The sequence below is a fragment of the Motacilla alba genome, chromosome 3 (assembly GCF_015832195.1).
Source record: "Motacilla alba alba isolate MOTALB_02 chromosome 3, Motacilla_alba_V1.0_pri, whole genome shotgun sequence".
NCBI lineage: Eukaryota > Metazoa > Chordata > Aves > Passeriformes > Motacillidae > Motacilla > Motacilla alba.
In genome coordinates, this window is record NC_052018.1 from 5,825,947 (window position 1) to 5,850,958 (window position 25,012).

The 25,012-nt window shown below is 38.0% G+C and overlaps 1 protein-coding gene across 5 annotated transcripts in view; it reads right to left on the minus strand.

Moving 5' to 3' along the window:
* Positions 1-25,012, minus strand: part of SUPT3H (SPT3 homolog, SAGA and STAGA complex component) — a 256,077-nt gene that overhangs the window by 119,481 nt on the left and 111,584 nt on the right. For all 5 annotated transcript variants that reach the window (XM_038132856.1, XM_038132854.1, XM_038132851.1 and 2 more), the window contains exon 3: positions 10,037-10,121. In XM_038132856.1, coding sequence (XP_037988784.1) covers positions 10,037-10,121 — 85 coding nt within the window. The remainder of the gene's footprint in view (positions 1-10,036; positions 10,122-25,012) is intronic.

Here is a 25,012-nt window from a genome sequence, read left to right on the forward strand (position 1 = left end):
TCCTCTCTTTTAAAGAAAACGTATCTCAATCCAGCTCCAGATCTTTTTCGATTTGTTTCTTTCTCTTCATCTATTAAAAAACATACACCACAAAGTTTTCAGCTAATGCACAGACTTCTAACTGTCTTGCATCAACTCCAAGATGGCTTTTCATAAATCCCATTCCTTAAAACTGTTCATTTTTGGGACACTGTGCCTCTTCCTAGCCAGAAACCTGAGCCTGCAGTATGTCTTTATTTTCTCTGACTTTTTCTACTGCTTTTAACATTGTTAACATCTCTTTGTGCCATCAGAGAAATTCCTGTTTACCTCCTTTCCTCTTGCACTGCTTTAAGACTTCTACCTTGGGGAAGTTCTCTCTCAGTTGGGAGCTCTGACTAAACATAGAAATCTACATCTGAGCTGGTCACCCAAGGCATAATTTATAGTCACTTGACAAAAAAAACACCCTCCTGGGTCCAAATTCACCTCAGCCTGAAAATAAGTCACAGAAACAATAATTGGTTTGGAAAGGGGCCTTAAAGATCATCCCTGCCACAGGCAGGGACACCTTCCACTATCCCAGGTTGCTCCAAGACCTGTCCCACCTGGCCTTGGACACTTCCAGGGATGAGGCAGCCACAGCTTCTCTGGGAAACCTGTGCCAGGGCCTCACCACCCTCACATTTAAATGTCTAAAAGAAGCAAAATAAATAGTATCCTACAAGTAATATTTCTCTCTATTGTCTCTCTATTGTCTATTGTCAATTGTATTGATTTCTCCAATAAGCACAGGATTCCCAGAAATATCTGATTCAGAGGAATATCAACTATTGATAACCAATAATTTACTGAAGTACCTCCTATGCTATTGTGCCCACACAGAGGTACAATGCCTTTACTCAAGATACAACAAAATGGGCAGTTGGGCACGTAGTGACAGCACAAGAAGGAATGGCTTTGAACAGACAGAGACGGGTTTAGATTAGGTATTGGAAATAAATTCTTTACTGTGAGAATGGTGAGGCACCCAAAAGATGATTTTTTGGTGCATTTACCAGAAAAGTATTAAAAGCAAAAGGGAAGAATACTCAATTTAAAGTGAAGTTTAATATGCATTCTCTATGCCTGTATAACTTTCATTTTTCTATGGAACACATGAGTAAAAAAATCATTGATACTTTTGGATACAGTCCTACAAAATTCCTAATATATTATCTTAAGCAATGGAAAGTTCTTCTTCTAACACACAGCAAAATCCCAGGTAAAGCAGAGAGTTAATTTTACCCTCAGTTGTCATATTTGTCAGGAATGGGTTACAGCCCATACTTGCTTTGCTCCGTTTATTTGCTAGTCTGAGATAAAAGACTGTTTGTGCAAGTTTTTGTGTGTAAGTTATTTTCTGTCTACTCAAGGACTGTGCAGCCATCAACACTCCTATCAGGTAGAACTCGTGGCTTGAAGATAAAAGAACACAGAAATAAAAAGCATCGACATCTCCCACAATTAAATAAATACTGATCTAAGGGTTTCTGCTTTTATCACTGTTTTTCTTGGCCAGTGACACTTACAGACACAAAAGGGCTGCATTTGCCAAAACTAAAGCACTTAAATTTTAAGAAAACAGATTTTGCAGCACTTCAAGAAGTAAAACAGCTTCTGCCAAGTTTTGCAGTACTTGCTCACTATTTTTATTTCCAAAATAAAATAGTTTTGAATGATGGTAACACCTTTGCCTTCAGCTACTGTTTCCTTTTGCAGAAGAACAGAACTGGAAGATGTTGAAAAAGGTGGGGAACTTCGGTATCAACAGCTCAGCTGTCTATTAATAACCAAGTGCAATATTAGAAACTCAGGACCTCTGAACACTAGGTGTCAGTGTAAGAAATGGAAAAATATCAAAAACCTGTTGTTTCCAATCAGGTGGATTAGCTAAAAAACCAGAAGCAGCTGTGACCACATTTCCTTGTAACTCCGTAACACTGTTAACAAGCCAATCTTCCTAAAAAATGTTATTCTGAAACTATCAGGTTTGCTTCAAATCAGATAAGGTGATCTAAAAATTACAATGAATTTGCTCTGTTAACCACTCTGAGATGACCTTTAAGGTTTATGAGTTACACTTCAAGACCATGCAGAGTTTTACCCTACTCTTATTCCACCACAGATATCCATAAATCAGTTTGTGTCTTTCACAACTAAAAGCTTACAAGTTGCTTGCATTTTTTTTCCCTCAGAATCAATGAAAAACTAGATACCTATAACAGAAATACAGCTAGAGCCTGAAGCCACAGAGGTGAGAGGTGAGTGAGATGTCTCTCACTGCACTTAAGAAATCCAGATTTTAAATGCATGACCAGAATTTTAAATAACTATGTTAGGATATGAAGAAGCACATGTTTCAAGTGCCCATTTATCACTCATGACACAAAAGATGATCTAGAGTCATTACCTCAGCTTTAGAAAAACATGTTTGTCATATGTGTTTGCTTTTATGCTTTACCATTAATAAATGTCTGATTCTTTTCATTTAATGTACTAATTTTTATGAGAATACTAGGCAAGATGGGTCTTTGTGTGCAGAATGGACTTTACACATATTTTCATATAATATTCTATTTATACCATTCAAAGAATTTAAAGAAAGAATGAAACCCTAAATATCAACTTTCCATTTGGCTTCTGGAGCTTTTAATGTAATTATGTTCCTCAAAATCATAATCAGGGTATTGATTTACCAGAGTTCACCATATTGAGCAATACAAATCTAATGATTAGTCTTAAATGTCTTAAATTCTTGATTTGTTAGTAAGCGACATCAATAGAAGTAGGCAAAGACCCTGAACACTGCATCTGTACACTGACTGTCCCTGCTCATCTCAGCTCATCCAAGGCCTCAACAGCTGTTAATCTCTTCTCCTAAAATTTTACATAAAAATTAAATAAAGGATGTATCTGTGTTTTGGAAACATGGGCTGGGTTCAGCTTCATGAGAGTTCATCAACTGTTTCGTAAGAGCTCCAGAAGCCAAGGAAATTGAGTACATATATATTTAGGAATGCCACAGATTCCAAAGCCCCCAAGAGTGAAATTTCATACCTACTTCATTCCTCTAGCCCAACAGCCTAAACAGGAATTTGATGTGTGAAGGGTGGTAAAAACAACCATGTAAATATAGAGACATATATTCCTATACATTTACAGTACACATAAATCCATGATATTGTTGTTAAAGGCCCAGTTTGATACAGAAACCCAGGAAACACTGGGATCATTGCTGCCTGCACTACTTTCAGTCTCCATATTGTATGTGTTACAGCACAATCTTTAAGCACTGATGACTTTTTGTTTTCCATTTAATCTAGTCAATGCTTTGGATCTTTTCCTTCACTACTGAACATGCTAGTACAACTTTGTAGGTATAATTATTAATTTATTTCTGTTTGATAATTTAGGGGTTTAATAACAATATCTTAGTCTCTTTCCACTTGTAAGTCAGTGAAGTTCATCACCACTGGATGATGAGCAGCATCTCTACTTGACCAGGTAAAAAGCAGCAGCCCTGTGTTAGAGCATATGCTGACCCTGCACAGAGATCCATGGAAAAAAAAAAATAAAATCTGACCTAGTCACTAAATTCTCAGTCTCAAGAGAAAGCAGAGAGAGAGAGAGAGAGCCCAGAATCCCTAACTGGGACTCCTGAATCATCTCCTGAAGTAAATTCCGTGCTTGAGAATAGAGCTGAATATGGTGAACAAGGGGCAGACAATGTTTTAAGCAGAAAACTCAGGACATGTCCTTTCATATAAATTACCATATAAATCTATCATATAAATCTAAATACTGACCACATTTAAATGCTGCAATTGCACAGGGAACAAATAACTACTTGCTAGATATAAAGCCCACCTCTCCTTTTCCATCTCACATGGGGAAATGCAGACAAACTCACAGTGCTGGTACCCAGGGAAATTTTTATACTACAGACTTAATTTCCAGTTTGATTTCTTCCAGGGCAGGTGTGCCATGTGTTTGCTGCAAATGTATGCATGTTGTTTACTCGACTCTACAGTAGGAATAGAATGAACAGGGGAAGGATTTCTCCCAGATGTTTTTTTGTGAACTCCCTTTATCCCATCCATGTAAACACACAGCATGTTCCAGCTTGCCGGGCTCTACATCCACCCTGTGACTTTGTACTAAGTCTGAATGTTTAGTTAGCCAGAAGATTGTTTCCATCCTGTGATTCATTAGGTCCCTATGGTACCCTCAACTTCCTTTATTTTGTACAATCACAAATTATATTAGTTTGTCTTATTTTGATAACCTCTTTAATTAATGTCCTGCACAGGAAGCTTTATTAGTGTTTTAAAACAGACTCATAAAACAAGGACTTTTCCTGTTGCTGGGGTGGCATAAGTGACAGTTGCACATAACTTTGGGAAATCAGTGGGCAATTCCTGCCCATGAAGGAGCTGCTTTCAATTCTTTCCTTTTTAAAAGGAACATCAGAAATGTTACAATTATGTATACAAAGGTTACAAGTCGAACAGTTCCAAAAGGTAGTAAACAAAGCCGGAGCTGTGTGAGGTTACACATGTTAAAGTGACTGATCCAGTCTGTGAACAAATATCAGCTGTGATTTAATTTTAAAAACCCAAGAACCTCTACAAGCAAAAAACCTGCAAAGGACCAAGAAAGCTTTATCCTTGCTTCTGTTTAAATCCTAATTTTTCCTACTTGCCTCTCCCATTGTCATAGTCTTTTTCCCTGGAAGGGCAAGTGAAGGTGAGTTTTCCCTTCTTCTTTTGTTTTAAACTGCAATAAAAGAGTAACAGCTGCAGGAATAAAGCTGGGAAGACAAGGAAGTACATCATGATCCAGAAAATATACAGCCCTTTGAAAACATAAAATTCATGCTGCTTATGATAAGTAACTGTGTTTTGTATCAGTAAACTTATGCTTGTCTGTATTTTCACCATTCCTTTCCCTAGGAAAAAGTGGTAAATGACTACACAATCTTTACTAAACTCACTATAAAAAGCAATTTATTCCACAGGATGAATTTATCACAGATCTACTCAGAAGTCAGGCACACTGCTGAATATTTGCATCTCACTCTAAGTTTTCTGCCTATGAATTACTGCTGCATTTTAATATAATCTTTATATGCCAAAATAGACTATTCACCTGCTGACCTGTGCTTTGTGTTTTGGTTGAGACAAAAGGACTGATCTTGAATTAAATGTTGTGTGTGTAAGAGAAAAATTATTTCAAACAGCAAAAACAACAACAAAAAAAATAATCCATGTGTACACTCAAAGTGTTCACTTATGCATATACATAACTCAGGACCCAAATCATGTTCCTACACAGGAAGAAAGAGTAGAATATTAATAGCTTTAGGTATCAGCACAAGTATGAAATTAAATACCATAGGAAGATAAAAGTAAATGACAAAAGAAATTCCAACAGGTATCATGTACAATATGATTTTGGGCAACTGAAGATCCTTTAAGCTGACACTACTGAATTCTAAAAAAAGGCAACCTAGTGGGTCTGACTTCAATCATTTAACATCAATTGGAGAGAACAGAGTCCATCTTCCAGCAGACACACATTAGCTGACAGGCAGCAAACCACAATTCTATTAACATGAATTCTATCATTCATGACTGTCTCCATAAGGACTTATCACACATTACAAAGAATTACAGCAGATAAAACATTTAAAGGATGCAGTCCAAGGCTGTTGTGATGTGCTGTGGCCTCTGAGCAGCCACTCTTTCATGGACAGACAGGGTTACTTACCTGTATTTTTTGGTGTGCATATGTGTAATTTACCTATTCCTTTGTCGAACTCTGTCCTACTGCTAAAATATCTTCCATTCTGTAAAATAAAAATCTAATCTCTTCCCAAAAGCAATTTGATATTTCTGAAACAAAATGTAAAGGACTGAACTTCAAATCTAGTGCTACACTGAATAACCAAACTCTGTGAAAACAGGTGCCTGCACTACTCCTGCCATACCCAGCGTGCCTAGAGAATAAACTGCTGGTATTTCATCCTGATAACAAACACAAACACCCAGCTGATACATTGTCAGCATAAGGAAAGTAGTTCCTTAGCAGCTCTTCTGATTTAATTAGTGCATCATGATCTTACTGTCCGTTTTCCTTTGAACGTGACCATGCCATCTGAAGCATGAACAAAGAGCTATGGCTCTATCAAGAGAAGATACCAATAATATTTAGCTTTTAATGTTATTCTAATAATACTACATTTTCTTATGAACCAGCCCAGAATGATAAAAATTTTGGAGAGAGCTGGTGAAGGTGAAGAGGGATTTTTTTCTCTGTCAGAAATATTATATAAAACAATTTCCAAATTTTTTTATATCTGTGTATGTTCAAGATTTAGGCTATTTTGATGGCAAACCTCTAAATAGTAGTTTAATCATGAGCAAAAATTCCTATTCCATTCCTCTTAATTACAGGTTTGTTTGGTTTTTTTTACACAAAGTGTTGAATAATATACATTTGTCCTAAAGGAGGCTCTTCAAGTTCCCTTTCTAAGGGTCTGAGTAGATATTAATAGGTTATTATAGAAGACAATGCTTCAAAACCTTCTTAGTGAACATGGAGATTTTATCAGACATGATGGAAGAATAAAGCAAAAGAGGTCTTATTCCACTTCAAATGGTCAGTAATTGAAAGGCTTGTCCCCTTCTGATTAACATCTTTTTGCATTCCCTGTTGAACTGTTTTTGCAGGAACAACTTTCCTTGTATTACTTGCGCCTAACCATAAAGAAAATACAGCTTTGATTGGAATCTCTAGCCTTAGCCCACATAAAGAAGAACAGTTTTAGGGTAACATGAAGGCATCTATAAATTCCTTAAACATTTACCTATAAATGAACACTTAGATCTGTTACCAAATAATATCAGTCAACAGTGAACTTGATTTCAAATTAAAACTTAAATTCATTGTGCTTATCAAATACATTGTGCTTGACCAAAAAATGTACAGAACTTTCTAGTGTAGGAGCTTTATGATTTTCTGTTACTTGACATACAAAAAAAAAGGTTTAATAATTACAATATAAGCATGAAAAATTCAAACTCATGACACAAATATGATGGCACTTATCTCTCACCTTTCATGCCTGTTTCCTAGATACTCAAACCCAAGCCAGCTGTCAAAGTATCCATTTCTTAGTCAGCTGAGAATATAAATTCCTTCATAGATACAAACCCATTCAACTCAGAAAGTAATTTTAGGGTAAAATGAATCTTCCTCTGGAGATGCTCATTTCCTCCTATACATTGCTATACACTTTTAGTAGAATTTCCCTTTATGCAAAGTAGTGTGCATATTATTCAAAAAACACCCCAAAATGGATCATAAAATGTGATGAAGACTCTTAAAAATCTGCTTTCCAGGATTTTGCCTTGTTAGTGCACTCATCTGCTACAGCAGCCGGACTTCATGAAGTGCACAGTGGTTTGAAGCAGTGACTGCATAAATCTGCCCAAACCAGACCTTGATTTAATAGAGTTCAGATCAACTCTGAAAATAGGAAGCTGGAACTATAAAGCTGCAAGATATAGAAAGTAAACCAATCAAAGGTAATCATGCTGGAAACTTATTTTTTAATGCAGAGGCTCAAACCTGGACTTAATCAACAAGAACAAGCTCTTCTTACAAATGCTTACTATGAAAGATGTGTGCAACGTGCCAGCTTTATTGCAGGTATAAAAGTAATTTCTACAGTTTCGCTTTATACCTGTATTATGGATGGAAAAATGGACATGAATTAAACAAGAAATCATTAAATTACATAGTGAGAACTGCATAGTCCATTAACATGAGCAATATGACAAAATCCAGGTGGTAAGCAACTAATTTACTTCTGCAGTCAGCTTTGTTTATAAAAATAGCATTTTTCTAGTACTGAGTAAATACCAGCAAAAACACCTACAAGTAAAGTGAAAATTTCATGTAACTGCACAGAAGCTCAATAAGGATGTGCAATTGAGGATGACAAATGCGTAAAATTCCCTATCAGAAGCCCGGGGCATGTAAAACGCTACTGATTTAAGAGTTCCGGCATGTGAATGTCAGAGGTCAAAGCAATGAGCTATTAAAGATACTTTCACTTCCTCAGAAATAAAGTGCTGTCTTGGGCTGGGAGGGGAAAGGTTAGAAAAGCTGTTTATCTGCCGCTCCATTCCCATTCTTCCTTCTGTCAGGAAATCCTACAAGCTCCTGCGCCCCACGCAGGGTTAACCCTGGGTCACATCCAGCCCCCGAGTAAGTTCCCAGCTTTGATTAAAGTGCAAAGACCACATGGCCACAGGTTGCACTTTCTCAGCTGCAGGGTTTGGTAAAGCTCAGCTCAGCTGAGCTTGGTGGGACAGAACAGCCCAGACTCCAGCATGTTACTGCTGAGGAAAGAGCGAAGCCGCAGCCATCGGTTTGCATAAATTACAGAGGTCATTAACAAAGAGAAAATGTTACTTTGTCAGAGATAAAGATGGAATAAGAGCTACAAATATATGCCCAGGACAGAGTGTTTAACCAGTAGGAAACCTACAGAGAGGGGAGAGACATTTTGCCCTCCAAGGAGCCACGGGGCATGTTCAGGACAGCCCAAGAGAAGTGTAATAAGGAAAGAATCCACAAAGATGCCAGGAGACTGTGGAGACAGGGATACACTTTTGGGCTGTATGAGAAGAAAGAAACTGCCTGGAGCTGGAAGGGATGCCAAGGTATTTGCTGAGATGCAGGAAACTACCGAACGGCTGCTGGATTAGGTGGAAAGCTGAAGGAAAACACCTGTTGCAGGCACACAGTGGGCAAGGGGAAGTCTGATTTTAATATATTTCTATTAAAAACATAAATGTCTTATATGCATGAATATATAGAAAGATATATAAAATATATTTTATACACACAGTAATATTTATAATATGTGCTGTATCCCATTCTGAATTTCATCATTTTACAGAAGTGTTTAGCTCTACTTAATGTAGTACCAGAACCTACCTGAAAATTTAAAAAGCCTTGTCCTTGCTAAAAGGGCTCATTAAAAAGCCTTGTCCTTGCTAAAAGGGCTTGCTAAAAGGGCTCATTAAAAAGCCTTGTCCTTGCTAAAAGGGCTCATTACAAAGAAGAGGTGTAGGAACTTGCAGCTTAAATCTCTAACTGATCCAAGGACTCACCAGATGTAAATATTAGTTATAATATGTATTCATATAATTCCATATAATGTCGATTACCACACGTGCTGGTAATTTCATTCAAATCACAGAATCATTAAGGTTGGAAAAGACTTTCGAGATTATGAAGTCAAACCATTAACCCTGCACTGCCAAGACCACTAAACCCTGTCCCTCAGTGCCACATCTACATAAGGGCTATGATAAGAAAATCCCACTTTTTATGAAGCCACAGGTGGCATGTCAGATTATACATTTCTATACAAAGGTATAGTCATTTGTCAGGCGGCAAATTCATGCCATGGTGAAATGCTATGATTTATTTCTTAAGAGGACCTCTTGAACTTTAATAAAATATAGAGAGGTTCAAATTTAGAGTTGTTTCTGACAGATTTGATTCAAAACAACCTCATTAATATAACTATTTCATTGGCTTTCAATATATTAAAATATTCCATATTTTGGCAGGTTTTTTGACAGAAATCAAAACATCTCATGGAATGAATATTAAGATATAAATCCTAAGCAAATAATGCATTAACACAAATAATAGAACACAATAATAAAAAAAAAAAGAAGACAGCAAAGCAGTCTTCAGCAGAATAGTCATTTCTAACAATCAGAAGTTTTTTTAACAAAAACCCATCAGCTTTCTTCCCAGGGTTATGCGGGGTTGCATATCTGGTTCTACAGATCACTGAGACCAGAGCATCAGTTTCTATGTTTTATTTGTCCCTAAACCCTTGAAAATCTATTAGTCATTAGATCACAGAAACATCATATGGATTGAAGGAGTTTTAGAGTGCAGGCTATTTTGCCAGTTATGTTCTTACCAAATTTATCAGCTGAGTGTGAACGATGTCTTCCACCAGAATTGCAGTTTCATGGAGCGGCCTGCGAGCATCTCCCAGGGAAAACCTGAAACAAAGAGGTTTATTGCAAGGTTATGGAAATTAGTTAAAAAGAAAACAAGTATTGGTCTCCTGAAGGACTAAAAGAAGAAAATATGAATAATACAATGGGGTTAATACACCTGTATGTATGGAAATGGATCACTCAGCCTGGTGAAAGGATTATAAACCAAAGTCATGGGATTAGTGGAACAAAAGAGCTGCAGGGATGTACACTAAAGCATATGTGGAGACAAACTGAAAGACTGAAGGAGCAGAGGAAAATCCAGTTTGTAGGAACATTTGTGTACACCCCTCATCAATAAACAACACTGGTAAACTTGCAACAATGGATGAGGAGATTTTTGCCTCAGTCTTCACCGACAACCTCTCTTCACACATTTCTCTGGATGATCTTTAATGTCCTTTCCAACCCAACACATTCTATAATTCTATAATTCTGTGAGGAAAGAGCAAGCAAAACTGCAGCATGTGCACTACTAACTCTGATTTGGCAGCCCCCTTTGCTTACAAAATTACCAAATAACTATTTGAAAAGGTAAAATGCCAACAGCTTTTTTATCCCAAATCTAAATGCTGGTGCTAAGATGTGGAAGAAACAAATCAAGGATAAACATTTTTATATATAATAATGGATGTGAAGCTCCTAAAGTCTACACTGCAACATGAAATGGCAGGAGGTCATAAAGAGATAATAGTGTTCATATAATATCACAAACAAAAGGCAAGGTGAGGCCAGCAAGGAGCATAAAATGAGGAATTGTGACAATGGATTTTGGAAGGCAGTTTTTCCTCTTCCTACTTTTTTTATACTTCTTGTTCTGCTATTTCTTCTTCTCTAATAAACATCATTCTAGAGAAAGACAACTCCTATGCTGTTTAGTATTTCCTCAGAACATTTCTGAGAATAAAACATTTTCTCTCCTCCTAAAGTTGAATTTTTAAAATACAAAAACTTGTATAGTAAAATACATTCATTGTAAATTAAACAGCACAGGCCAACAATAAGACTACAGTTTCTTACAAAAAGAGTGAAATTTTATTTATAAGCAAGACTCAAATCTTTATAGGTAACTGAATATATCAATTATTTCCTCACAAAAGTATTAGTCTACCTTGCAATACAGTAATATGCTATTTTATCTATAAACAACTAAAGAGCTCTCTAATACGGTCCTTTTCCTTTATCTAATAATGAAATTATTACCAGTGTTCTGCAAACAGCATTCCAAATTCTAATAATAAATAAATAAATAAATTTCAGCCTGATATGTGTAAGAGCACAACAAGAGCTACTCAGGCAAAATCAGAGCATAATCCACTGTACAACACCGGTCATAGCATGAGGAAAGTACACTCTGTATTTGTCCCTTATCATTTGTCTCTCTTGTTGGGACTATCAGCATCTTAGAGCAACAGTTGTGTTTTACAAGATGTTGTACAGTTCTAAAATGAGCACAACTCAAGTAATTTTTTTTCTCCATTATGCAGGGCTGCACATGCACATGGATTAGAATGTCAGGCACTTCCTAGGACTATAAGGACAGCACAGCAATCCATCCAGAGACTATTAAATATCTTATAAACTGCAAATACATGGACATGATATAGGAAATATATATAAAGAGAAATGTTTATTATCATAGTACAGATTAAACAGTATTTAAACCATCACAGATTCCAAAAAACTGCTCATACAGGATAAAGCACAAGTTTTTATTTTTTCTTTTTTTTAACAGTAAGGATTGTAAGTAAATGAAAATGACAATTAATAGTTGGTTTTAATCACATAGGGCATATAAAACTAAACAGAAGAGTTATCACAAATATAATATACTGTTCATTCTTAACTGCCGGTAATTATTCTTTCTTTTTAAGGCTTCAAATACAAAATAAATCAACTATGCAAGACAGTAGTAAACACCTGGTGTTCAACAGTATCAGCTTAGATATACATTTCTCATGTTCACAGTTTTACTCAGCACCCCAAATATACAAATTAAAGGGCTTTGGGTTTCTTTTCCAAAGACAACAAAGTGCAAGAACCAAAATTTGTTTCTGAGGCAGGACGCTGCCTCTTCATTGAGCTGCCTTCCTCATCTGCATTCAGAAATCTCTCTCACAAGCAATTCACAGTTTCCCAAATAGCAGGAGGGGCAGAGGATTTGCAATCATGATGCAGCACATCAATCCAAAAGGAGACAAACATCAAATCTTTTTTGATCCATTCTGATGGACCACTCAGGATAAGGGGCAATGGCTTCAAACTGGAAGAGGACAGATTTAGAAAGGTACCAAGAGGAAATTCTTCCCTGTGAAGGTGGTGAGGCCCTGGCACAGGTTGCCCAGAGAAGCTGTGGCTGCCCCATCCCTGGAAGTGTCCAAGGCCAGGTGGGACAGGGCTTGGAGCAACCTGGGATAGTGGAAGGTGTCCCTGTCCATGGCAGGGACTTGGAACAAGAAAATCTTTAAGGTCCTTTCCAACCCAAACCATCCTGTGATTCTGTGATAGACAGAGTTGATGCTGAGACATGAAGAAAGGTTAATGTCAACTGCATTTCTTGACTGAATAGAAAATCAAGTTCCAGATGCACCTACTTCCTTCCTCCGTCACTTCCATCCTTTCTACCTTCCAAAGCTATTTCTATCTCAGTTTGCCTTCACTGTTTTCCCATGTAACTTCTGCCAGCTTCTTTCCCACACACAGAAAACTAGATACTGGCATGGTGGTTTCAGCAAAAAGTAAAAACCACCACACCCACCCACAGCCGCTTCCTTTTCCTTTGCAATGGATCCAGGATTTTCAGACACTAAAATAAAAGTAAAGCTTCTGTATTTGTTAATTGCATTTGTATAGCATTTGATATGGTTCTTGATTCTAACATGCTTATAGGATAACATTCTTTAAGATACCAAACACAGCCTTTTTTTATGTCTTTCTGCTACCAGAGGTAATATTTAGAAATGCACAAGTAGATTATTACTTTAACTCTTTCATTTTTTTTCCTTCACTTTTGCATCGTACCTCTCCACAGCAGAATAAACACTAAACTACAAGTCAGGTGGTTCAGATTTTCCCAAGTGGCAGAATACAAAGCAGTTTCAGAACTAAAAGAAAACACTTTAAAAAAAAAAAGACCCCCAAATTTGGTGCCCTTGCTTCTGGGAAGTGAAGCTGAACTTGATGCTTTAATATAAGTTATGAATTTCATTTCACATGTGCTTTGCTTTTATGGTTCATAAGAGTCTTTTAAAGAACCTTCCATTCACTAGACATATTAATAAGTCTTCCTATGAAACACATAAAAATTCTGTTGAAAATAAAAAAAGAGTTGTTTCTCCACAGGTAAATACTGAAGAGGAAATATATCAAAATACAACGTTAGCAGGGCATCAAAGCAGTAAAGTATTATGGAAGACAGTCCTGGTAATAGAAGCATCAACCCATTAGACATATCCTACAATAACAAAGCCTTCTTAGAAGATCCTATTTCAAAGGTTTGTCTGTTTTAAGGAAACATTTTTACAAGGGGGGGATCAACTTACCCAGATTTTCACAGGAGGATTAAAATAGTAGCATGGAGAAAGAAAAGACTGCTGCAGCGCTTTTATTGTTTACTTTTAGCTTCTATTTCTAATTTATTTAAGTTCCTGTAATGATGTTTCCAGGCTCTTCAAAAGGGTAAATGTCCAAGCCACTAAGTGCCTACATGAAGTATCATGGTACTATGTGTAAACACACGCTCAGACTTGGCACATGCTAAGGTCCCACTGCTGCTCATGGTGCAGGGACTGACATTCATAAGAACTTCAAAATGGGCAGCTACAGAAATAGATAAAGCACTTTCTGCTATATTTTCAGGGGTTTAAGTGCCTGAGAAACGTATTGGGGCAGGCAAGGCACAGGCTTGGTTCAAACCCCCTGATGCAGAGCTCTCCAGGTGGCCAGACCACCAGGAGAGTAGACTGTGGAGACAGAGAGCTGTTGCAACCTCCCGTCCTCCACTGCCTTGAAAAGCTGTCCTGGCCAGAAAGGAACTATAACCAGGGTGGCTGGGAGTGCACTGAGCTAGAATAAACAGTTTCCCTCACTGGGGTTTCTACTGAGTTCACACCATAACAAGGCTGCCCCAACGCATTCAGAATTTACCACCTCAAATAAATGTGATGAATCCAGCCTAGGGAAAGTATAAAAGCAGCCAGGTAGTTTGGTGGGAAATATGTGCTGCTTTTTTTTTTTCCTCTTCTAAAAATCCCTAACAACTCTCCTTTTCTGTTTCTACATAAAGGATGAGCACGTGTCCAGGTGGGCAAGAACACCAATGGCACCTAGCCTCTGTCAGCAGTAGTGTGGCCAGCAGGACCAGAGCAGTGATTGTCACTCTGCTGGACACTGGTGAGGCCACACCTCGAGGGCTGTGTCCAGTTCTGGGCCCCTCACAATAAGAAAGACACTGAGGGGCTGGAGCATGTCCAGAGAAGGACAAAGGAGCTGGGGAAGGGTCTGGAGCACAGGTGTGATGAGGAGCAGCTGAGGGAGCTGGGAAAGGGGCTCAGCCTGGAGAAAAGGAGGCTCGGGGGGAACTTCTCACCCTCTACAACTCCCTGACAGGAGGGTGCAGACAGGTGAGAGTCAGTCTGTTCTCCCAGGTAGCAAGGGACAGGATGGGAGGAAATGGCCTCGACCTGTGTCAGGGGAGGTTTAGATAGGCTAGTAGAATAATTTTCTTCACAGAAGTGTTGGTCAAGCACTGGAATAGGCTGCTAAGAGCAGTGGTGGAGTCACCAATCCTGGAGAGATATAAAAGACTTGTAGAAGTGATTCTGAGGAACATGGTTTAGTGACTGACCTGGCAGAGCTGAGTTAATTTTTGGACTCAATAATGCTAGAGGGTCTTTTCCAAGATGAATAAATCCATGATCCAAACTGCCATAGGGCAAGCAAATACTTCTGTCCTTCACACAGAGGTATTTACTTGCTCCTGCCTACAACCAGACTAGGACTGTGGATCACAGGGATCCATGTGCCTGTCATGCCACAGTGACCTGAAAGGGTGCACACTGTGCATGTGGGAGTGTAGCCCATGACCTCGATGAGAGGTTTGCGATCCACATAACAACCTGGACAAAAATCTGGGCTGCTTATTGGAGAGACCAGAGGGTTTGTGAGTTGGCTACTGGAGGGACCAGAAGGTCCACAGCAGCTGCTGAGGAGGCTGTGGGGTTTGCTCGTGATACCCACTTGCTTTGTGTGTCTCTGCAGGTGAGGACTGAGCTCTCCAGCACAATGACTGAGCTTCAGACTTCTGGATTTAGCAATGACCAAGGTGTGAGCGCTCATCATGTACAGAACCAGCTGATTCACTGTTATCAAACCTAAAACTAGGCAAGGATCCCATAAAAGCACACAGGGCAAAGCAGCTACTAGATACATTTGGACTGGGTAATATGTGGGCTCACATCTCCTCAGTATTATAAGAACACACAGCAAATTTCTCTTTTGTCAGCTGTTTGGCAGAAATGCACTTGGAATATGCAGCTTATTAATGCTTACAGATGCTTCCATATTTTAAGAAAGTGTTCTCTGAAATATATGAAATATTGGAAATCTGACAGCCAGTTCATGACAAAGAAAATCAGTTTTACAGTACTGGGCACAAAAATGTCCAGAAACTTCCAGCAATTTGAACACCTGAAGGATAAGAACTGCAAATGACTGTAAAACAGGAAAAAGAAGCTTTGGAAAGTCAGTAATACAGTATCTTGAAGTAATTAACTTTCATACCAGACGATGCCAACAGCAAAGACAAATATAAAAATGTGGAGATCAGGTCCCTTAGATGACAGATAATTAGGGGACTCCTCTAATGAGCATGAGAATGAGCCTGTCATTGCAACACAACCCAGAGAAAATAGCATAAGGATAGTACCTTTTTCAAAGTCTCAAAAGCTGAAGAGGACTCCTGTCTTTGGTTTTGTTTTGGTTTTTTTTTTTTGGGTTTTTTTGGTTTTTGTTTTGTGGTTTTTTTTTTTTTTTTTTTTTTTTTTTTTTTTTTTTTTGCCGTGGCTGCTACTGAACAAATTAGGCAGAAGTAAAGACTGAAAGGAAAGAGATGACTGGTGCCAAACCAGAGAATTGATCAGACACACACAGGAGGACAAACTGTACGGCGAGTGGAAGAGGAAAGAACAAAATCCAGGAGGAAGAAACTTCCCTGAGTAAAAGGATGATTTCAATAGAGGAAAAAGAGATAAATAATGAAGTCTCAAAATAATTTCCACTTTATGTTAAGATACATTATATCAGAGAGAGAGTGGTGAGGTTGCTATTTTTAAGACTTCACTCCCTCCTCATACCATCTGCAAAGTTACTGAGACATTAATTTAAAAAGTAAATAATCTTGCTTGCTATATTGCCTAAGCTAAAGAAAAAAAGGGAACAATCTAAACCACTGAGTTATGCTAACTAACCAGGAATGTCTACAGCAGTACCTGAAAAAGCACTGGAGTTTATATCACTACTTATATGTTTGTCTGCTCATCAGGTTAACTTCCACCAAAGCCCTTTTAGAAAGAAAAGGTAATAATTCCATCAGAGTTCATAGCTAAAATATTTATCTGCTCGGATTAATGAAATCAAGTTTGCAGAGGTTTCACACAACATGCTGAGCATGGTTCTTTACCAGGATTTCGTGCAAGTATGATATGTAGAGTCAAACATTTCACCACCCTGATGATGTGAACAGCAGTAACTCCCCACTCTTCCTACTTCTACAAATACTAGAGATGCTACAGGAAGTAACAAAAATTAATTACCAGCTATTTATGCAGCAAGTGGAGACATCTTACTGCCTTATTTAAATGCTGTAATATTAATTCAAAGAATTGAATTATTAAATTATTGAATCTTTACTACAAGAAACTCAGCTAAAGGAAAACACTTATCCTCAAATATGTATGACAATGAGAAAGGCAAGTACAGGAAGAACCTGAAATGTCAGATACAAAATGGGCCTTTTTCACTCTAAAATTAAGCTGTGGTGATGTCTGCAAATATTGGAAAAGCATAAACAACAAGAAGAGAAACATTACATAATACCATTTAATTATTCAAAAGTACATAGTGACACGTAAAGGGATAAAATTTAGAACAGGAACATTTAGAACAAATTAGAAGGAAAACATCTGAAAACAAGAATTAAAACCCTCTGTAACCATCACAGAAGGAAGAGAATCTTCACTGCAGGAGACATAAAAAACTAAGTTTAGCCAAGAACTGGGGCGGGGTCTTGTGATGCTAAACAAGTACACAAAAGAAATCTTGATTATGTAAATAAAATATATATAAAAAGAGATATAACCCCATTCTATTATGGCACATCACTTGCAACTCTATGTTTGGAGTCTGAAATAAACTTCATTGATGCTTATAATAATTAAAATTCTGAAACCAATAAAAGACTACATAATGAACAATTATTTTGAGCTTATTGAAAACTTTATAATGCTTTCTTAATGGTTCCCTGCAGATAGTTCTTGATTACCAGGGTGGAAAGCATCATCCAAACAAATCACTGTTCCCCTGAGTTAAGACCTAAACAAGGCAAGACCTTTGTTAGAGCAACTTTGTTTACCTGAAAATGGAAGTAGTTTGTTGACACCCTGAGTTTTTAAATGGTGAGGTCTGCCAGGCAGCAGCATTAACAATGCCTAACATCCTGCCAAATGAAAAGTCCAATTCTTCTCACAAAAAGACAAACCCTGCCCTCAGTGACTCCACCATAAATCAAGAATAACACAAAATCCTCAGGGATAAATTTCAGAGATGCTGAAGTCTCCCAGCTCCATGGGAGGTCATTCTGTTTTGACTCAACTAAGTGTTTTAAGCATGAACCTCCTGAATCATATTCTTAGGCTGATTTTGAATGCTTAAATAACTTGCAGAAACAAAATAATATCCTACATAATCCCTTTAGAAAGGGCAACTTTTGTTAATATTCCCTTACATACACTATAAAGTAGGCAGTAAGAAATGTCTATCCAATTTTTTTCCTTAATAAACTCATCTTCGAAACTGCAAAATCACACTCTTGCAGGCCAGAATAGGGGGGAAAGGGGGGAAAAAAAGAAGATACCACTTCATCATTTCTACTCCATGAATTACAGACCAGCTGAGGTTGGATGTGTGGAGACACCCAATTCAATTCCCCCGCTCAAATAATTTCCTCAGGGCTGCATGCACTCGAGTTTTGACCTTCTCCAGTGATGGATACTCCACAACCCCTCTGTACAAGGTTCCTACATGCTTGGCCACCCCCACAGTAAAAATATTTATTTTAACTGGAATCTCCCATATTTCAATCTGTGCTCAGTGCTCCTGTCCAGTCACTGGCCACCACTGAAGGAAGCCTGGCTTTGTCTGCGTTACTCCCTCCCATCAGGTATTTATAGACATTGATAAGATTTCCCTGATCCTTCCCTTCTCCAGGAAGAACTGACCCAGCTCTCACAAGCCTCCCTTGTATGAGATGCTCCAGTCCCTTAAGCATCTTAGTGGCCCCTCACTGGACTTGTTCCAGTATTTCTATGTCTCTCTTGTACTGGGAAGTCCAGCAGTGGCCCCAGAGATCCAGATGGTTCTGTCCAGTGCAGAAGGGAAGGATCACATCCCCCACCTGCCTCATGCAGCCCAGGGCGCTGTCCAAGAGCACATTGCTGCCACCTGTCCACCTTCCCTGCTGCCTCTAGCCTTTTCAGGTGCCTGTGGTTATTACTTTCTTGGGGCATTACTTCTTAGGATTCCCCCTCATAGCACTTCACGAGGCTCCTGTTGGCACATTTCTCCAGCCTGGTGAGAAGGACAGCACCATGACAGGGTCCATCAGCCACTCCTAGTTTTGCATCCCCATCAAACTGCTGTGGGTGCAGTCGTGTCCCATCACTCAGGTCAACAATGAAGACATCACACAGTGCTGAGCCGAGGATCAACCCTGGGATCATCAGGAGCAACAGCCCTCCAGAGGGACTTTACACTGCCAGTAACAGCCCCATGAACACAGCCCTCTGTCCATCCCATCATCCATTCCATCAGCTTGCACAAGAGGATGCTACAGGAGAGAGGGACAAAAGCCTTGCTCAAGTAAAGGCAAACAGCACTCCCTGCTCACCCCTCATGCACTGCACTTATTTCATTATAGAAGGCTGTCGGGTTGGTCACAGATGATTTCCCCTTCATAAATCTGACAACTCTAAATCACTTTCAAATCCTTAACAGGCTCAGAAATTATTTCTGGGATGACCTGCTCAGGGGTCAATGTGAGGATGACTGGTCTGCAGTTTCCCAAATCCTCCTTCTTGTTCATTTTGGGGATAGAAATGAAATTTTTTTCCTTCCACACCTCAGGAATGAACTTCCCCCAGTTGCCATGACTCTCTTCACAAGCAATATCATACATAAAATCAAAGCAGAATCCTGTATATTATGTCTTTGGAAGAGCAAATATGTAAATTAAAGTCTGATTTCAATCAGAAAGCGCAGAAAGATTATCTGTACTTAAACTTTTATGACTACTGTTAAGACATGAAAAATGATTTTATGTATATAAAAACACAACTTAGAAGATACATTTGGGTAAAATGTTTTTTAAGTACTTTTTTCTTCCCCGTGGTCAATATGCAAAATGTCGCCAATTTTGATGCAAGATGCTATAGAGGTCTACTTTCAACAGACTATTTATAGGTAACTGTGTTTCAGAGAGAATATGGACAGATTCCATCCAAGCCTAATTTTCTAAAGTTTTGCTGAAAGCTCTGCAGAATAATCTTTCTACATATGGTCTTCACTGAACTCACTTGGTTACTCTTTGTAAACTGTGGGATGTACAATATCCACTGGCTGAGGAGCAGTGCAATTTTGTAAAATATGTAAATGCTTGAATTTGGACAATCACATCATGTAGGTGTTTTCAGAAGTCCTGTTATTAATGAAAAACAATAGACTTTACCCCCTGGGTTTTGTTTTTTTTTCTTTATATTATAGTAAATACTTTCTAACTGCTGAAAATCTGCAATTTGTCCCAACGCAAAACTGGGGCAAGACCCCTTTTTCAATGCCATTGTGTTCTCATCAAAATACATAAAACTCTAACAGTTAAGTGTCTTAAATTAATTTTACAAATCCTTATGACTGGCCAAAGAAAAAGATATAATTTATTCCAGTTGTATAACATAGTATGTTCCATTTGGTCACTCACAAAGGGTTTCAGATTTTCAGGAAACAAATGAGACAACTGTCTTTCTCAACCATGCAGACCAGACTATGATCAGTCACTTCTGCTCTAGGAAAAAGTTCATCTCAACAAAATACCCAAATACAACTGGAATTTACAAAGCCAAGGGAGATGAATTCTCAGCCTGCTCTCAAGAGGACAGGGCAAAACAGTGATGAGGAGAGCAGGATGTCAAAACACAATTTCATTGTATATATATATTATAAGTGTTAACCAAATGTGGAAACCCCTTACTATTTTAAATCTAGATGAAAACCACAAGACAATTTAAACTAATCCACAAGATACAAAACATAAATGAGGATGAATGCTTTATGCTAATTTTTAGAGAAATAATATTATTCTTTTTTATATTCTTCAAAACATCAAGGCCATTTTTCATTGTTTTAAAAATTCATGTCATGACTTTATGAATGAGATGTGTGGGTGTTGAATGATGGTAATTATATCCAATTCTCAAACAACACACTTCCTTATCAGATGGTAACATGTTTTATAACATCAGTTTTCCTATTTTACTACCCTTCCTGAAGTCAGTGCCTGGAGAAGGGAAGCAACTTGTCCACTGTGGTCGTTGTCAGAAAAAGCAAGTTTTCCCCTGGGACTCCCATTGCCAGGGGGGTAACAAGTGCTCTACTGACAAATCAGGCTTTGCAAATTAGAGTTATTTTAATAGAAAATTAGCAAATTAAATTTAATTTTAATAGTAAAACAAAATGCTATAAAAAGTCCACCCATGTATGCCGGGAGCCTGTATTTTCGTTATTCAACGTGGCAGTACTTGTATGAGAGAACTGTTGCAGTACTCACTATAAGAGTGAGGAGAAGTAGAAAAAGGTGTCAAAAAAGATAACCTATCTTAAAAATACGGAACTTTTTGAGACCAAAAGAGGCTTAAAAATATCAGCATTTCTCATGAACACGGCAAAACCCAATTATGGTATTAGTAGTCACAGTAGCCTACACTTACATTTTAAAAATCTATTCTATAAATAACAAAACCAGTTAAAAATACTTAATACAACTTCTGGATCAACAGTATTCAGAGATCCTAGCTTGGAAATCTGTGCTCTAAATTACAGATAACAACTTTGGGGCAGAGCCTTCTACAGCTATGAAGCACCACAACCCCCCAATTACCAAAAATCAAACCCACTGTGAGCTGCCAGGGGGGCGACTCTGTGTTACAAGTGAACCTGTGACTCAAAACCAGAAACTATTTCCCCACTAGGCACAGGTAAAATGCATCCACTAAGAAGGAAAGAGACACAATAATTAAAATATAGAATAATTCTTTCAAAGAGTTGTGTTTCATTTAGGTTTAACTTCAGGAATTTAGGTTTAACTTCAGGAACTACTGAGCAAACCAACACTCTTACTTTTCTGAGAGTAAAATTCTACCATAAGATAAATCAATTTTACTGGATAGGACAATGCTTTAAAAACGTATTTTATTTCAGAAATGGAACTATGCAACCTTCTCCCTAGAGTAAGAAACTGGAAGTTCTCTGATAAAATCTTTTCTGGAAAGTCAGGGCAATTTCATATCAATGGTGTGCTCTTTTTCCTGCTTTCAAATGGATTACTTAGATGTTTTAAAATGTTATAACCCACAATAATCTGTTCCAGGCACCAATGAAAAGGAAGAAAAAAATTACAGAAGTCAAGATGTCGCCTGGAAGCACTTTATGGCAAACATTATAAAGATAACACAGAGCAGAGAAGCTCTGGCTCAATCCATTATAAATACCCCATTCTTCTTAAAATCACAAAAATGTATTTATAGTAAAGAACTCTTACAGGCTTTTTCCTCCAAAGACTTCATTTAAGCACAATTTGGCAGAATTTTTGGAACAAGAAAAGACGAGATTTATAAAATATTGATGTTTTACAGTCACCCTAGTCTCGATCTACTTGCTACAAAAACAAACGCAAGGACTTTGGAAGATGACCACATCCATGTCTACTAATTACACTTCAGTTTTTTATTTTGTCCAAAATGAGCTGTCTAGCAGCTAGACTGAGAAGACACTAAATCATCACTTAGACACTAATGTCTCATTAAAAACACAAGTTATTGTTTTCATTTTGTTACCGGCACAATATATTTTTAAATAAATACATGTGATATTAAGGAAAAAAAAAGAAAAAAAAAGGAAGAAAACCCACCATCCACAAAAATACTCCTGTACACACAATGTATAGATCAACCTTTTTTCGCCCTATGTCCAAAGGACAGTGCAGATGTTTGTCCTCTCTGCTTTCACCCCAGGTCCCCCCGTGGCTTCAAGAAAGGGACAAACACAGACACAATAGGCTGCACTGACTGGCCTATTTTGAACTAAAATTATTAAATAATCACTTTGAGTGCAGGGATGAACAAAAGGCAATAAGAAACAACTTTCTTGAGATTCTCAAAATAAACTTTTTTTTTTTTTCAATGAAAAGTGGCTCAGTGGAAAGCAGGAAGGGGAAGATGACAATATATGGGCTTTAGAAATATTTTTGGATAAGCAAATTAGGACTGAAGTGAGAGCACTTCACAGTCTTCACTAAAAAATTTCATGCTGAAATACATGAAAAGCATTTTGTTTACAAAGTAAAGAAGCAAACCTGAAAGTACAAAATACTAACTGCCTAATAATAATACATTTTAATAAATTTCATTTAATACATTATTTAATAATAATACAATTTAATAATAATACAATAACACTAAAAGAGGGATGTGAAGTTATAGTCCCAGTTTGACATGAGTCAAGAATAACAGACAAGACAGGGGAACAAATAGGGCTCAAAGGAATGTTCCAGGGAAGAAATTCACAGTTAATTATTTCACTTTATTGATAGCAGTTTAAAAGGGGTCAATGTAAAGCACAAGTTGGCATCCATTTAAATTTGCCTTTTGAAAAATAGAATTTTCTGAGCTTCCTCAACTAGAAAGACAAACATGAGTTGTGCTCATTCACGTGAAACATGCACGACTTGGTGTTTATTGACAAGCATTTAGATTTAAATAACTGAAAATCTGGAGAGAACTTACGATAACATTACAGGTGGATTGAATTAATATTAATACATAAATTATTAATTTAAGAATTTCAGGCTGCTGAAATAAAGGCAAAATCAGCAATCAAATATAGGCATTTAAAAAGTTGGGGCTTTTCGTTTAAATTTTTTTTCTTGGTTTTTTAATATACAGTTCACCCAGCATTATGCCCAGTACATAAGTTAATCATTACCACAGATATTGTCTTTTGCTTTCTTATCTGTATCTGCAAAACACAATGTGAAATGATAACAGATAAAATCCTAAATCCCTTACTTATAAAAACAGACAAACCAGGCTGAAAAAGTTTAAAAAAAACCCCATACCACAGTCCAAAAGTCATTCGAAGTAACACTTTTAATTACTTATTGCACATTTCTATGACTGCAGAAGACAAAATTCTTGAAAATATTAAATACAGCATCCTAAACAAAACCCGCAGATGCTCAGTATCAAGAAGCTATTAAAAAGAACCAAACTTACAAAACAATAATTAATCTCTATGGATAAAACTGAGGAGTTGACATCCTCAAAGGAATGACGTTCAGCATCCCATCTCCCCCTTCTTTTTCTTCCTCCTTAGGAGCCAAGGAAGCAGTGACTGGATTTAGGGAAAGAACTAATTCTCCAAGAGAACCTGTGGTTTCACTGAATCGGACACTCCAGAGGCAAGAGCAAATGCAATCTTTGGTATCAGAACAATCTGTTACAGGAGAGTAATTAATGTCCCCATCCTGCAGTTATTGAGCACCCCTCATTTCCCTCCTTTCACTTTCAGAGAGGAAAGAGCACGAGCTGCATTCCAGGGTATCCGAGGTGCCACAAAGGAGGCAGCCACAAAACACTGAGCTATTCCCTGGTATTTTTCCTCTTTAAAACACCCTGACTGTGCTTCTATATCAAGGCACAGTCGTTGCTTCTTAGAGCTGCAGCTTGGCATCACTCAGGAGCCCAGCGACGCTGCTCGTGGTCGGGATCTGTGTGGTCCAGGGAAGCTCTGCTTCCTCGGAAATGTGGCATCAAACAGAGTTTATTTAGAGCCCAAGTCTCTCGGGCACACTATGTAAGTTTATTGTTTATCCCTTGCTGGGGAAGTCTTCTGAGGTCAAGGTAAGAAGCGGGAGGTGATACTTGATATGAATGTTCCAGCACACGTTATGTGGTCCATGGCTGCAGCAGCCCCACGAGCACTCTGCTGGTGGTCTGTGGAGATCTGGCCAGTGGAAGGTGCTGGCTTTCCCCGTTTCCAGCTGCTATATCATATTTGATGTATTTTTAGCCTAACTTAATATTTTCCTAATATTCCTTTTCCATGTAAGCAATTAGTGTGGTTACCAGGGATGGCAGCAGAAGTGGTATTTGGCTGCCAGGGGGAGAAGAGGTGGTCCTTAGCTGGGCACGGGAGGAGAAGCACAAAGTCCTTCTTAGGAGGTGGGGGAAACCCACCCAAGAGGTCTTAACACCTCCATTTCTCCATTCACTGAAGTGAACAATTTAATTGTTCTTTTTTCAGAACATTCTGCTGACACATTAATTAATATCACTGAGGAGGCAGGAACA